Consider the following 13,721-nt stretch of genomic DNA (forward strand, 5'->3'; position numbering starts at 1 on the left):
AGAGTTGTGGCCTAGTAAGGGCTGGCTTCAGTTTGGAGTGGTTTTTAATGCAGATGTATAAAAATCCAGAGACAAAATGTTGTCTAGTCAACATGTTAGTTGAAACAGTTTTAGTGGTGTATATTACATGCTAATATACAAATCAGTGTTATAGTGTTGTAAAACATGTATAGAAGGATATACATTTCAGACAAATTTAGATGTGAGCAAGCTTTATGATTTTTCGGTATTTAAACTCTTGATCAGGGAGAAAACATCTGTGAAGCTCCTGCTAAAATTTCAGAATGTCGAAGAATGTATGTGGAACAAATTGTGTTTAAATGCTTTACTTCTGTTTTAAAGAGCATCGCAGACCGTACCTTTGCGTTCCTGTCACCCTTTTATTGTCTGTAATTGCATATTTATAATGAAACTTGTTGCATGCCCAGCAACTCAGTTTGCTCTGGTATCATTTATAGCTGTACTGGTAACTGCAGCTTTAAGCTTTTTTTTTTTTTTTTTTTATTTAACACCAGCACCCCCTCTGGGCACGGGGCGGGGGGGCGCGGCTCTGCCGCTGTCCGGGCGCGAGCGCAGCCGCGGCGCTCGTGCGGGACGCGCTCATGCACGGGGTGAGGGTGACGGCGCGCTTGCCGCCATTTTGAGGGGAGGCGGTGCTGGCGGCGTGGCGATAGTCTTCGCCCCTCACGCGGTTCCTGTTCTGGGCTGAGGCGGCGATGTCGAAGGCGAGCAGTAAGGCGAACGCGTGTAGGCAGGCGGCCGCCTCAGGGTCCTATACGGGCCGCAGCTCTTCCACGTCGGGGCTGGGCGGGCGAGTGGAGCAGACGCCCCGCTATACCCTTGGGCTACTGCAGACGCCGCGCAGCACGGCGGACAGCACCGGCGACTTTTCCAGCGGCGGGGCGAGGCCGGGTAGCTCCAGCGGGGAAGGCCTGGCTCCCAGCCGGGCTGTATGTGGTAGCAGGGTGAAGCCGCCGGTTCCCGAAAGAGGAGGTGGGGGTGCGCGTTACCATCTCTGTCCGGAACTTTATGCCTTACTTTTATATTCCTGCGCTCTTTGGTTGGGTCAGGCTTCAAAGGAGCTGTTACAAGCCGTACTTCTACTGAGAAGGGGACAGCAGCATCTCTGTCTTGGCGACCTCTTTTTTTTTTGGTTGGTTGGTTGGTTGTTCAGCCCGTAAGAACAATGATAATCGTCCCTCGCACTTCGTTAATATTATTTTCTTTATGTAGGCTTTTTAGATAGCAGTGTCTGAGTTCCCTGTTGGAGTCAATAAACTGGTTTGAATTGCAACACAATGTTTGCTTTACAGAGACCTGAACTACATGCAGTTGGTTTTTGGGTTTGGGTTTGTTTTTTTGATTGGTTGGCGCTTTTTCTGTTTTTTTTTTTTTTTTTTGTTTGTTTGTTTATTTTGTTTTTTTTTTGTTTGTTTGTTTGTTTGTTCGTTTGGGTTGGTTGGTTGCTTTTGTTGTTTTGAGGGGTTTTTTTGTTGTTTGGATGGTTTTGGTTTGGTGGTTTTTTTTTGGCTTGGCGACTGAAGTAGTTTGAAGTGCTGTTATCCTTGATGTGTTTCAAGGATGTTGTGGTCCTACAGTGCAACACTGCTGTTTGCTATCCTTTATGTAAAGTTGCTGTTAACGCTAGTCTTTTGGCTCCCCGCCCCCCCCCCCCCCCCCCCCCGCCTAAGGACGAGACCCCTCAACAGGTCCTGCATAGTGAACGTGTGCATCAACCAGTTCATAAGTCTTGATCTTACTACCAAAGCCTGTATCCTAGCAGGCAGAAAAAAATGGTTCAAATTGGAATTTTTTACAGTCGGAAAACTATAAAAATACTTAGAAATTATCTTAACACTTGATGAAATGCATTCTGAAGTACATACATCTCCATTATGCATAAAGTGAGAAAGTAAGTAACATGGTTTTGTGTAACGTATGTGATGAGTAATCCTAAAAAAACCCAACAACCAAACAAAATTTAGAATGCTAATTTGAGTAGGACATAACTTACTGTTAAATGTTGGTTTTAAAAAGTATCTACAGGTGGTTTGTTTCATCTGGTCTTTAAAATCACATTTTTCTCCATGTTATACCAGGTTCGATGCATTCTGAGATAACAAAGTCTTCTCTGCCAAATTTCTGAGTGAACTTAAGCCAAAATCTAAGTGAATGTTATTTTTAAAAATCATCTGTGTGCATTGCAGTGCTGATCTTGCCAGTCTTTTAATAAAAATTTCGGTCTGAACTAATAATGTGGGTTTTTTTCCACTGTCACAGTTTTGTAAGATTTTAAAAAACAAACACCTGCTCCCTACCACCAAACACAAACCAGTGCTGTAAATATTTTTGTACTAATCATAAGAAAATGTTATGCAGTTAATGAGTCATCTGAGAACAATACTGAAGTATTTTGTCTTGTAGATCAATTTTTAATGTACTAGGAGGAACAGAAATGTTTGGATTTGCATGTTTCTTAATACCTGGAATTTTGTAAATTTAAAGTGGAAAAACTGTTTACATTTATTTTTTTTTTTTTAATCTTAAAAAGCAATTATCCAAGCTAGATTAAGGATGTGATCTTGTTTTAGTCAAGAGAACTGAAAATAAGTAAAGTACGTAAATTTATTGAAACTAAAGAATGATCTGAGAAAAAGAAATTTTGCAGGTCTTAATGTAGATAAATCTTAAGATACGTGTGTAAAAGAGAGCTGATAGCAAACACTTCCCAGATCATTGTATGATTTCTGAGAGTTGAACACTATAAGTACAAAGGGAGAACATTTTCAAGTGGAGGATTTCTTGAGCATGGTTTTTTGTTTTCTTTTATTGTCCTTTTTTAAAAAAAGAATGCACAGCTTTAAAAAAAACCTAAGTCATAAACGTGCAGCTTCAGATACGGATTTTAAAACTGATAGGCAAATGTGAAATAGAGCTGACAGAGCATTCTTTCATAAATCTATAATTAATTAGATTATGAAATTATGCATTGTAAAGTGACTTCTGTTGTATTATTTCAGTCCAAGAATGTAAACAAAGATTTTTATTGGCGCTGCATGTAATGTTATTGTGGAAAATAACCATCTTGATACAAGCTTGTTTTCAAATCAGACTGATTTTTATTTCATTTTATCATTTGGGATAGTTTTTTGTAGAATGACATTAAAGGTTAGTGCTTGCATATCTCTAGTAAGAAAAATAAAATTTTCTATGATGTATAATTTATATATTGCTTTCTGAATAAAAACTGTTTTGTTTTTTTTTTTTTTTTCAGTTAAATGATATACAATTTAATATGTCTGGTTTTCAAAACTTAATTTTTTTCCCCCTCCCCTCAGAATCATATTTTGGGGACAAAAGTTCTTGTGTAGAAAATGCTAGCACATTGAATCTCACGAGTTCTTCTGTGCGAGGCCTGAATAGCACATGTATAGGAAAAACACCCCTCTCTTCCAGTAAATCTGTTTGCAGAAGCCATACCCCTCTTATGGGATATTCAGGTAAGATTAACAGCTCTTAAAGGAAATAGTCCTACTTACATTTATAACATTATTTTATTAATCATCCTTTATTTTTTATTGTGATACAGTAAGATAATGAAATATATTTAAAACACAAAACTTAATGTGTTTTGTACTACAGGAGATACTTGCCTATGAAAGATGCACCCATAGGGGAAAATACTGTTCTAGAAACTGGGTAGATATTTTGGTGTTGCAATCTCTTGTCACTTACTTTGCATTAATTTATAAATTATGAGTGTAGTTAGAATTCAGGCTTTTTCCAAGTTGTCCAAAATTGTATTATTTTTGTGGACATGTTGGTTTGTGTGGCGACTGCAGAGCCAAAATTTATGCACATTTCTAATTAGGGTTTCTTTCTAGCCTTGTAATGCATTGTACATCACACGTCATGATGTCAGTCGCAATTTCTTAATGCAAGTTTTATGCATTTTATTTTGGCATCTTCAAAGGTGTAGAACAGTAGTTCCTCAGAAGAACACCTACACAGTAGTTCTTAGGGTGTACATTTTCCAGTGCTTCTTACGACCAAAGTTGTGTTACAGGGTAATGATGCCTTATGCCATGTTATATGTATGTGTGCTCTAGTAGTGCAGAAGGAATGGGATTTGAAGCTCTTTCACATTCAGACTAATCATTATCAGTTCAATATTTAGTGTTCTTAAAGTCATTTAATGGTAGTTATCTGAAGCACATTATTTTAAAATTTATTTTTAAGAACTTATCTGTTCCTGGTAAGAATACAAATTGGCTTTCCACTTGCTACTGAATTGAATTATCATTTTGCAAAATGTAAGTCACATGAAGTTTGTAATTACCAAAAGCTGTTGTGATCCACAGTTTCTTTTGTGCCTACTCCAGGATTTGGGAAACTGGATTAACTATGATGTTGAAACCCACAGAGCAAATTTCTCTAGACTTTATGCAACTTAGTGAAACAAACCCACATCTTCAGTTTCTGTTGATTTTACATGTATGTTGTTTAGCCTGGAGAAAAGGAGGCTCAGGGGGGACCTTTGGTTGCTCTTGACAGCTACCTGAAAGCAGATTGTAGTGAGGTGGGGTCAGTCTCTTCTCCCAAGTAACAAGCGATAGGACAAGAGGAAATGGCCTCAAGTTGTGCCAGGGGAGGTTTAGATTGGATATTAGGAAAAATTTCTTCACCGAAAGGGTTGTCAAGCGCTGGAATGGGCTGCCCAGAGAAGTGGTTGAGTCACCATCCCTGGAGGTATTTAAAAGATGTATGCATGTGGCGCTGAGGAACATGGTTTAGCGGTGGACTTGGCAGTGCTAGGTTAGCAGTTGGACTCAATAATCTTAAAGGTCTTTTCCAGCCTCAACGATTCTATGGTTCTGTGTTTGTGCACGTGTGTCTAAATACTTGTTTGTGCTTGTTGTGTTGTATGTGACATTCCTTGATCAATCTTTCACTGATCTGTATTGAAGACAGAATATCTAGAATATTACTTTCTGAAGAACATCAGCTGGTCACTGTATTGTTTGTTTTTTTTTTTTTTTTTTTTTTTTAGTGTGACAAACTGAAAAACTAACCATCTTCCGAATAAAATTTGTGTAATTACCATACCTAATCTAAAAATCCTTATCTTCCCCTTTTAGTTGCTTTTAAAAGAAGAGTTAATACTGTGATCAGCTGATAATGATGGGCCAGGTGTTCTGAGTAGAAGACTCAGAATAACAGTTACATTTTCAGCAGGGCTCAGGTGAAATTTTATGTGAATGCTGTTGCTGACATCTTATGGCCTCCAGAACATAGGTAGAACAAATGAAGTTTCAGACTTGACTGTGTGCAGGATCAAATATTTGTCTCGGGTGGTAGCCAGTTGCAGTTCAAACAGCCTTTCAGTCTAAAATTCTTAGATAAACCCTAATTCTGATCTTGCCCATCCAGATTTCTGGTAGGATTCGTTTTGATTCTTGTCATACAAATTGAGTTAATTTAGAAGAAAATGGCTAGTTTGGTGTATTATGCCTTCTCAGCAGGATTCTTCTGTTTGGAGAGTATACTCTTGTTCCATTGCTTTTTGAGAGCAAATTCTGTGAGGAACAAGAGAAGGTAATGGTGGAAAAGAATGTAAATCATCACTACGAAGCAGGTAGAGTTTATTGGTGTTTCAGAACAGTAAATGCATCTATGCTATCAAAATCCAGTACTGTTTAGATGGTTTTGAAAGTGTAAATGGGACATGCTTTGTATATGCAAGTATCTTCTTATTTTTAATACTTTAGACTTAATGGTTACTTAATAATGGCATCTCTTCTGAATATTTAAGTGAATTCAAGAAGCATTAAATGAAGAATCTGTTCAATTTAGCTATTGTAAGGTTTCGGTTGGCTTTCAGCTGGAAGTTAAGAAGATTGAGATCATGAAAGGTTTTTCCAGTTTGTCTGAGAAGTTATACCAAAGTTTATGTAGATGTTGCTTCTCATAGTATGGTAATTACTTCAGTATTGCTCAGCAAGTTACACATTTACTCATTTGAATAGCACAGTCTCACAATATTTGGTTGCAGATTTCTGAACAAAATGTAGTTAGTAGCTTCTTCAGTAGAATTTGGAAGAATGCAATACCATTTTGCAAACATGGAACAAAAATTACCTGAGATAATAGAAAAAGCACTGTATACATACTATTGGTCTTTCATAGATTAAAGGAAATTCAGTACACCAAATTAAACTGACATTACCCCATTAGTTAAACGTCATATTTAGGAAATACTATAACTTAGCACTTAAGAGCAGTGCTTCTTAAATAGTGGAGCATAATTTGGTGTATGGGGACTCTATTAATGATCATTAAGACATATTGTTACAAAGATATGTGATGGCAGGCACCCAGAGGGAATTAGGGGAGAAGTGGGAGGGTCAGCTCATTTTCCCCCCAGTAGCTTCCAAATTCTGATTACAGATGATACCTCATCTCTGATATTTGTGATGGTATTTGAGAAAATAAGCCAAGCCAATTTTAAGATACTAAAAATGTTTTTTAAAAAACTAGCCAAAATGAAAACCGAATGATTGTCTCAAGCGTACTGTAGATATATGCATATATTTATATGTTTTAGAATAGTTTAATAAGTTTAGCATAAAATCAGATGAAATACATATATTAAAAAAATATAAAAGACATTTGTTTCCCCTAACTTGATGAGATCTGAGCCACCTTGATCAGAGTTGTGCTTTTAGTGGAATATTAACTTACAGTATCTCTCCACAATGAATACGCCTGATTTTAACTAGCAGTAATAGATTTGCATAATTTTAAATTTAAAATGGCAAGGGTTTAATAATAGCTGTGTCTTTTGGCATGTACTAACCATCTTTTTTGTGTAGTACAGAGATAGTGACTCAAACTATTTTTAGAGAAATGTGATTAGTTCTGAGAGTGTTAAGTGAAGGCATTCAATCAGCCTTTTAATGTAAGAGTATGATGATGTACTTTGGGAAGTATGCCTTGTCTGTATGGTATGGCTAGTAGAGTTCAACAACCAGGATTTTTAATTTTTAACTAAAATGTTGGTAAATAGAAAGGGCTTTTCATGGATATGGGAATATAGACACGTATTTCACCTGGAATGTCAAAGTATGATTCTGTGAATGTAAAGTAGTGGCTCATAACTGAATATGTGCAACTGTTTTACAGTTACATCCTCATCTGCAGCCTCTGCTCATACTGTTGCATCTGTTATTGTAGCTGTAGTAGAAGGAAGAGGCCTTGCTAGAGGTGAAGTAGGAATGGCCAGTATTGACTTAAAAAATCCTGAGGTGATATTATCACAATTTGCAGACAATACAACTTATGCCAAGGTATTGTTGCATGCTTATTTACCCTATCCCTTAGAGGCTAGTTATTGTGACTTTCTTAAAAATGCTTATGACTAATGGGAAATTAAATTTTTAGTTTGTAAAAGAATTGTCTCAAACATGAAAGTAACAAGTTCTAGAAAATGTCCAATGTTGAAAGGACTACTATTTTCTTTACTGTGCTTCAGATTTTATATAAAGAAGAAAGAATGTTTTGCAAAAGAAAAATAGCCTTTCTGCAAAAAACAGTGTGTTTAAACTATGTGAGAGTGAGATGCCTTGTTTTGAAGCGTATTGGGCAATACATGGTTGTTAGAACTTGCAAGTATTTTTCATCAGGCAAAACAATTCCTAGAGCAGAACTGCATAAATATATATGTGTGTGTGTAGGGGAACTGTAGGGCTGGCTTTGTATGGTTGCATAAATATTCCTTCTCAGGAAATGAAATTCACTCAGTTTATATCCAAATATTATGCTTACCAGCACTGCATACTGTACATCAATTTGGAGAGTAACCTATCTGGTTTATGCAACACCAGCATTAATAAAACATCTTATTTAATTGTTATATTGTTGTTACACATGCTAGAAAATAATGTAACTTGTAGCATCTTTAGAATATTCAGAGAAATAAAAACTAAATTTAATTAGGAGAATAAGTAGATATGACTCAGAATATAAACACCTGTCAAATCTATGTACTAAACTGTATGTTGTATTATGTCATTTTGGTGTCCCTGCTCGTGACAGGGAATGTGGAAATAGGTAATCTTTAAGGTCCCTTCCAACTCAAACCAGTCTAAGATTCTGTGATTATTTTTTTTGGTCATCAGTGCTTTTAAAGCTTATCCTGGTCTTAACACACATAAATACATATTGAACCTGACAGCTGCAGAACTATTTCTGTAATACACAGTACTAAAAATCAAAATGAGAAGTGCACCTTGAAAATGTGGGTGCATGAGAAGATGTAGACATTCAGGTGATGATGTGGCAACTTCAATAACACTTCACTTAAAGGTTTGAAAGTGAAAAATAGATTTGTTTGTACCTAGAAAAAAAAGTCCCATGTAATCAAAAGAATGATAAGACTAGAATTTTACAAGGGATAGCAAGCAATATCTGTGTTTATACTCTAATCTCCCCTGTTCTACTGTGTCAGGGTTAGGTACTGTATTATTGTTCCATGAAATTTATCCTTCTCAAACTGAGAGGTATTTTAGCTGCCTAAACTCCTTCCCCACCCCTTTACTTCCAGTTTTGTCTTGAATTTAATGATAAAATACAATTAATTCTCTTAAGTCTTTCATACTTCGTCTTTAAATTCTGATAGCAGGACTCTCTTATCTGTTATCAGGGTTGTAACTTGATAAGTTTACCTTTCTATAACCACCTGGCAGGCCATGACCAAATTGCTCAGTGTTTTCCTCCCTTACAATTCTAAAAGATGTCATTTTTATTTGTTCCAATATCTCCCTAATTTTCCACTTATGATCATATAGTCCCCCCCCCAAAAAATATCTCCCAGTATACAACTGCTTTTTCCAAAATACGCTGCATGGTGTAGCTGCTTATCTTAATCTCTAACACCTTCAACAATATTGCTTATTTGCTGATCGGCTCTTTTGTCGCTATCTGTGTTTTGCTAGTGATTGAAATCAAGCTTCTTGTATTTTTTTTCTTGTGCACCCCTTTATCTTTGATTATTATGTAAATTAATGCAGGAAACATTGTTTTGAATTCTTCAAGTTCCTGATGTTTAACTATGATGTGCCTGAAAAAATCTTCCTAATGATTATTGGATATGACAGGCAGCGTTAACTCTCTTCCAACTCCCAATACACTTAGATGGTTTATTTTGTGTAAATTTTTTTATGCTTGTTCACTTTTCCATTGTTATCTGTCCCTTCTTTTGCATCTTAACTTCTAAGCACTTAAAATATAATCTGTTTTTTCATGTTTCTCCCTTGAGAATTTGTGGATGACGATATAAATGACTATAAATGCATAATGATGTTTGTCCTTTCTTATACAGTAAACAAATAGAAAAGCATATAGTGTACTTTAAATCCCTGCAGCAGGTGTGTATAATATAATCAAAGCAAAGCTGGTTTATATATGCACATTTTGAGCCATATTGAAAAAGGTAAGACTGAAATAAATGTCATAAGAGGAGGTTAGAACAAAGTCTAAACCAAATCTTAAAAGATTACTGATATTCAGACCTGTAACATTTCTTCATCTTCTAGAGCACCATGAACTTTTCAGCTGCAAGCCCAGAAAGCTGCCATCTGTTGAAAATAAGTCCTTCTCCCATCATAGCCATGGAATATAGTTTTGGATATTTATCTCTTGCTTTGACAATAAACATGTTTCTGCATTTAAATAACAGGGGATAGATACCTCTTTTTTCTTTTTTTTTTTTTTTTTAAATTCCGTTTCATGTATATTTATATATACATATATGTATATCTGTTGATACAGATAAATTTGACTCATTAATGTAGAAGTTAGCAGAAAATTTGGTCCTTATTTACAACATTGGAACTGTGATTTTAAAATGTATAGATTCTGTAATACTTTTTCTGGTTCATTATCATGTAAAAATATTCTAGATTATATGTGGATTTTTACTGAATTTTTTTGATTTTTTTTTTTTTTTTTGTTCAGGTTATTACTAAACTTAAGATTTTAACACCACTAGAAATAATAATGTCAAACACTGCTTGTGATGCAGGGAACACAAAATTGTTCAGCCTGATAACGGAACATTTCAAGGTAAGCTTTCAAGTTTCATACCGTATTTAGGGTTTTTGTTGATCACTTTCATGTGACTGCTGATTTCTGAGGGTTTTCCACAATTTCTAAAACCCTAAATGCAGTCAGATTTTGTGTTTTCTATGCTTTTTGGGCCTAATTTTACCATGATAAATAATCTAAATGCAGCTTCAACCCTGCTAGTTCTAATCGTGACAATTACAGAGATAAGTATGTTATTGATTAAAACCAAAAGTTTTGAACTTGTGGCATTGAAGTAATTTGAGCAATACTGAACCTAGGAAAGATTCAGAGATTAAAAAATCAAGCGTTTTCCTTTGCTCCTTTTTTTTTTTCTCTCAACCTGATAAATAGATGGGGCTAATCTATCACAGGATAGGAAACACAGCACTGGCAGGGTAAAAGAGGGCGAGATGAAATAGTAAGTGTAATTTATGAGTATTAAAGCCTCAGAACTTTAAAAAAAACTATGTTAATTACTATTTGAATTGCTTCCATGTCTGCACTGCTGATGGCTTCCTCATGAGTCCTCTTCTACTTCATGACTTCTCTCCCCTTTTTCTTGCATAAATCACCACACATACTCAGTTACATTGAACTGCGTGTCTTTATTGCTTGTTTACCATTGAAGACTTGATAATGATCCGTTGGACTTAAACCATGACAAGGGGAAACGACAGTTTGAATTGATGCTATCATGAAAATAACTTCCCGAAAAGTCATTAATTTTAGCCAAATCCGGGTTAAATTCAAAATTTGGAGTAGCTAGTTCTTGAGAGGACAAGCAATAGCCAAGAAAAAACCTACATGAATTTGCTCAGGAGAGTAATACGAGTCCTTTTTATATGTACTCATTACCGTAGAGAGGAAATATGAGTGACAATAGTTTGGCTTGCTTGGGCTAATAAGCTAGAGTGAATACTTCTAGAAAAACAGATTGCTGAATCAGTTGATAGATTTTTCTTGGAAACATATAATTGGAAAAACAGAGGAGTCTGAAAAACTCTGTAACTTTCTACACTATCTGCTTTTCCCCCCATCTTCACAGAATGTGACTTTTACAACCATCCAAAGAAAATACTTCAATGAAACAAAGGGTTTGGAATACATAGAACAATTGTGTGCATCTGAATTCAGCACAATTTTCATGGAGGTTCAATCAAAGTATGTTTAAATAAGGAAAAAGCATAGTGTGTCCAGATAAGTTTTCAACAGCTTTTTACATACTTAATATTCAAGTCTGTGATTTGTTGCAAAAGTTAGAAAATCATAAGTGCTGTGTTTTTATTTTGCCCTCCGGTGTTTCTGATATATCTAGAAACTTAAATGGAAAGCCTGTTACAGATTTTGTTGTTGTTGTTGACTTTTCACAGCTTTCCACTTTCTCCTTTTCATTCTTTCCTTAAAGATACAACTTAACAGCTATGATTGCCTTTGTCTCTAGCCTCAGCAAATGTTTTCCTGGTACCAACATTTTTAAGTAGTTACATTTGGTGACTTGGGTCTTCTCTTCATTTCAAGTCACCTGTAACTACTGAAATATGTATGTTCACAATACCAGCTATTTAGTGTGGGATGTCAAGTGTACAGAGACTCAAACATTCATGAATAGTTGATTTATATGCATATATGTACACTATATGTGGGTTAGTGCAATTCCAGTAGTTGTCAAGCAGAAGTGTGAATGTGATTTCTCTAGTGCACCACTTGGTTTTGTGGTATTTAAATAGCACTATTCAGCATTCATTAGAGATTGTTTCTTTCCAAGGTATTACTGTCTTGCAGCTGCTGCAGCTTTGCTGAAATACGTTGAATTTATTCAAAATTCAATTTATGCTCCTAAATCACTCAAGGTGCGTTTCCAGGGGAGTGAGAAAACAGCTATGATAGATTCATCATCAGCACAAAATCTTGAACTAGTAATTAATAACAGAGATTCTCGGTAAGAAAATTTTAAGTTTTCAAATTATACTTTTATAAAGTTGTATTTCACCAAGTTTCCTTGATGGTTGTGTCAGAGAGTTGACCATTACATTCTATATGACAGAACTGTATACCATTCAGAGCTTTTAAAAAAAATAATGGGACAGAGAAATGCATTACAATTCAGCACAAATTTTCTAACATAGGAAATCCTACAAGTGAATTGCAGGAAGGGATGATATATAGTCATCTTCACACTGATGTCTATATTTTATTCAGATTGATGCAAAATTTTACAGATTGTGAAATAAGAGGCAACATTTCCACAAGAAGTTGCTTATATTGGATTAAAATGTCTCTGTTTTACTAATTTTGCACAAGATAAACTCTTCAGGCTTGAAAGGTTGTTTTGTTTTCCTTTAGCTCTAAAGAATAGTGGCAAACAAGATTATTTCTGTAATGATGGTCGCATGCAGTGTGCTACTTAATTGCACGGTAGTTCTCCACAACAAGAACAATGCTTGGAGCGCTTCCTTTACCAGGAGTTACTTGCCTTCTAGGCAGAAGCAACTGCAAGGCTTACCTTCTCAGGATTGTTACGCTTCTGATTAGAAAGAGAAAGACTTGGAATTTCCACTTTGCTGCCTGCCACGTTCTGAGATCCACCTCTCCCTAGAAGTCCACTCATCACCCTGGTATAAAAAGGGGAGTCTGGAGATTCCTCACTCTCCAAGTATTATTCGTAAGTGCTTTCCACTTGGAGAGATGTCATAGAAGCATGGAATGGCTTGAATTGGAAAGGACCTTTAAAGATCATCTCATTCCAACTTTACTACTGTGGACAGGGTCATCTCTGACTCGATCAGTCATCCTTACCCTTCTGCTACTGCTTTTTTTTTTTTTTTTTTTTTGGTATCACAGAGTATGCAGAACTGTTCTGAAGTGGGAGGTAACAACAGTTTCTATTCATCTGTCATGCTCTGCCCCCAGTTTCTTCCTGTTTGCTCTGTTGTGTCATACGTAATCTCAGGAGCGAACCACTAAGATTTGTACCCTCAGAGCAGTATTTATATGAAGACTGATCCTAATTCCACAGATGGTTTTGAGAGGAAGGAGGTCATGGGAGGAACTGAGCAACAGTAAACTGCTTTAAGATTTTTTTTTTTTTTAGCATTACTGTTGCTGAATTTTTGCTGACCCAGTGGCCGTTTTGAATCAGGCCACAGATGGCTATTTCCACTACATAGATACATAGATCTTACCCCTAAAGTCTGGTTATAGATATCTTTGTATCAGATACTAACAGGTAAAAGTTAATAGTACAGGCACACAAGTTCTTGTGCCAGTACAAATTCTGGAGGGGCTTATCTCTCCATTTACTGTATGGGGAAATGAGCCCTATTAAGCCCTCAGTCACTTAAAGGTAGGTGGTGTGGATACTATTCCAAATGTAGTTACCCTTAAGTGTTGTCATGAGTTGTATCTTATGGTAAATATGTCCTTAACAATACTGGTTCAGAATTTACCTCTTTTTCAATTCTCTTGACTCGTACTTTGTTATTTTATACCATGGTATTTCAGGAGTTTTTGTACTATCTATCTTTATGCGGTTCGTTTTGTATACTTGTATCAGTTTACTTCCTATTCAAATTCTGTTTTCAACCTTATGTTTATAT

The 13,721-nt window shown here is 35.9% G+C and overlaps 1 protein-coding gene across 1 annotated transcript in view; it reads left to right on the forward strand.

Moving 5' to 3' along the window:
- Positions 1-502: 502 nt before the first annotated feature.
- Positions 503-13,721, forward strand: part of MSH4 (mutS homolog 4) — a 30,474-nt gene continuing 17,255 nt past the window's right edge. The window contains exons 1-6 of the mRNA XM_032987633.2: positions 503-993; positions 3,339-3,500; positions 7,183-7,346; positions 10,015-10,122; positions 11,171-11,286; positions 11,891-12,064. Coding sequence (XP_032843524.1) covers positions 717-993; positions 3,339-3,500; positions 7,183-7,346; positions 10,015-10,122; positions 11,171-11,286; positions 11,891-12,064 — 1,001 coding nt within the window. The 5' untranslated portion in view covers positions 503-716. The remainder of the gene's footprint in view (positions 994-3,338; positions 3,501-7,182; positions 7,347-10,014; positions 10,123-11,170; positions 11,287-11,890; positions 12,065-13,721) is intronic.

Source organism: Tyto alba, unplaced genomic scaffold (genome assembly GCF_018691265.1).
Source record: "Tyto alba isolate M040663 unplaced genomic scaffold, T.alba_DEE_v4.0 Super-Scaffold_1000006, whole genome shotgun sequence".
Taxonomy (NCBI): Eukaryota; Metazoa; Chordata; class Aves; order Strigiformes; family Tytonidae; genus Tyto; species Tyto alba.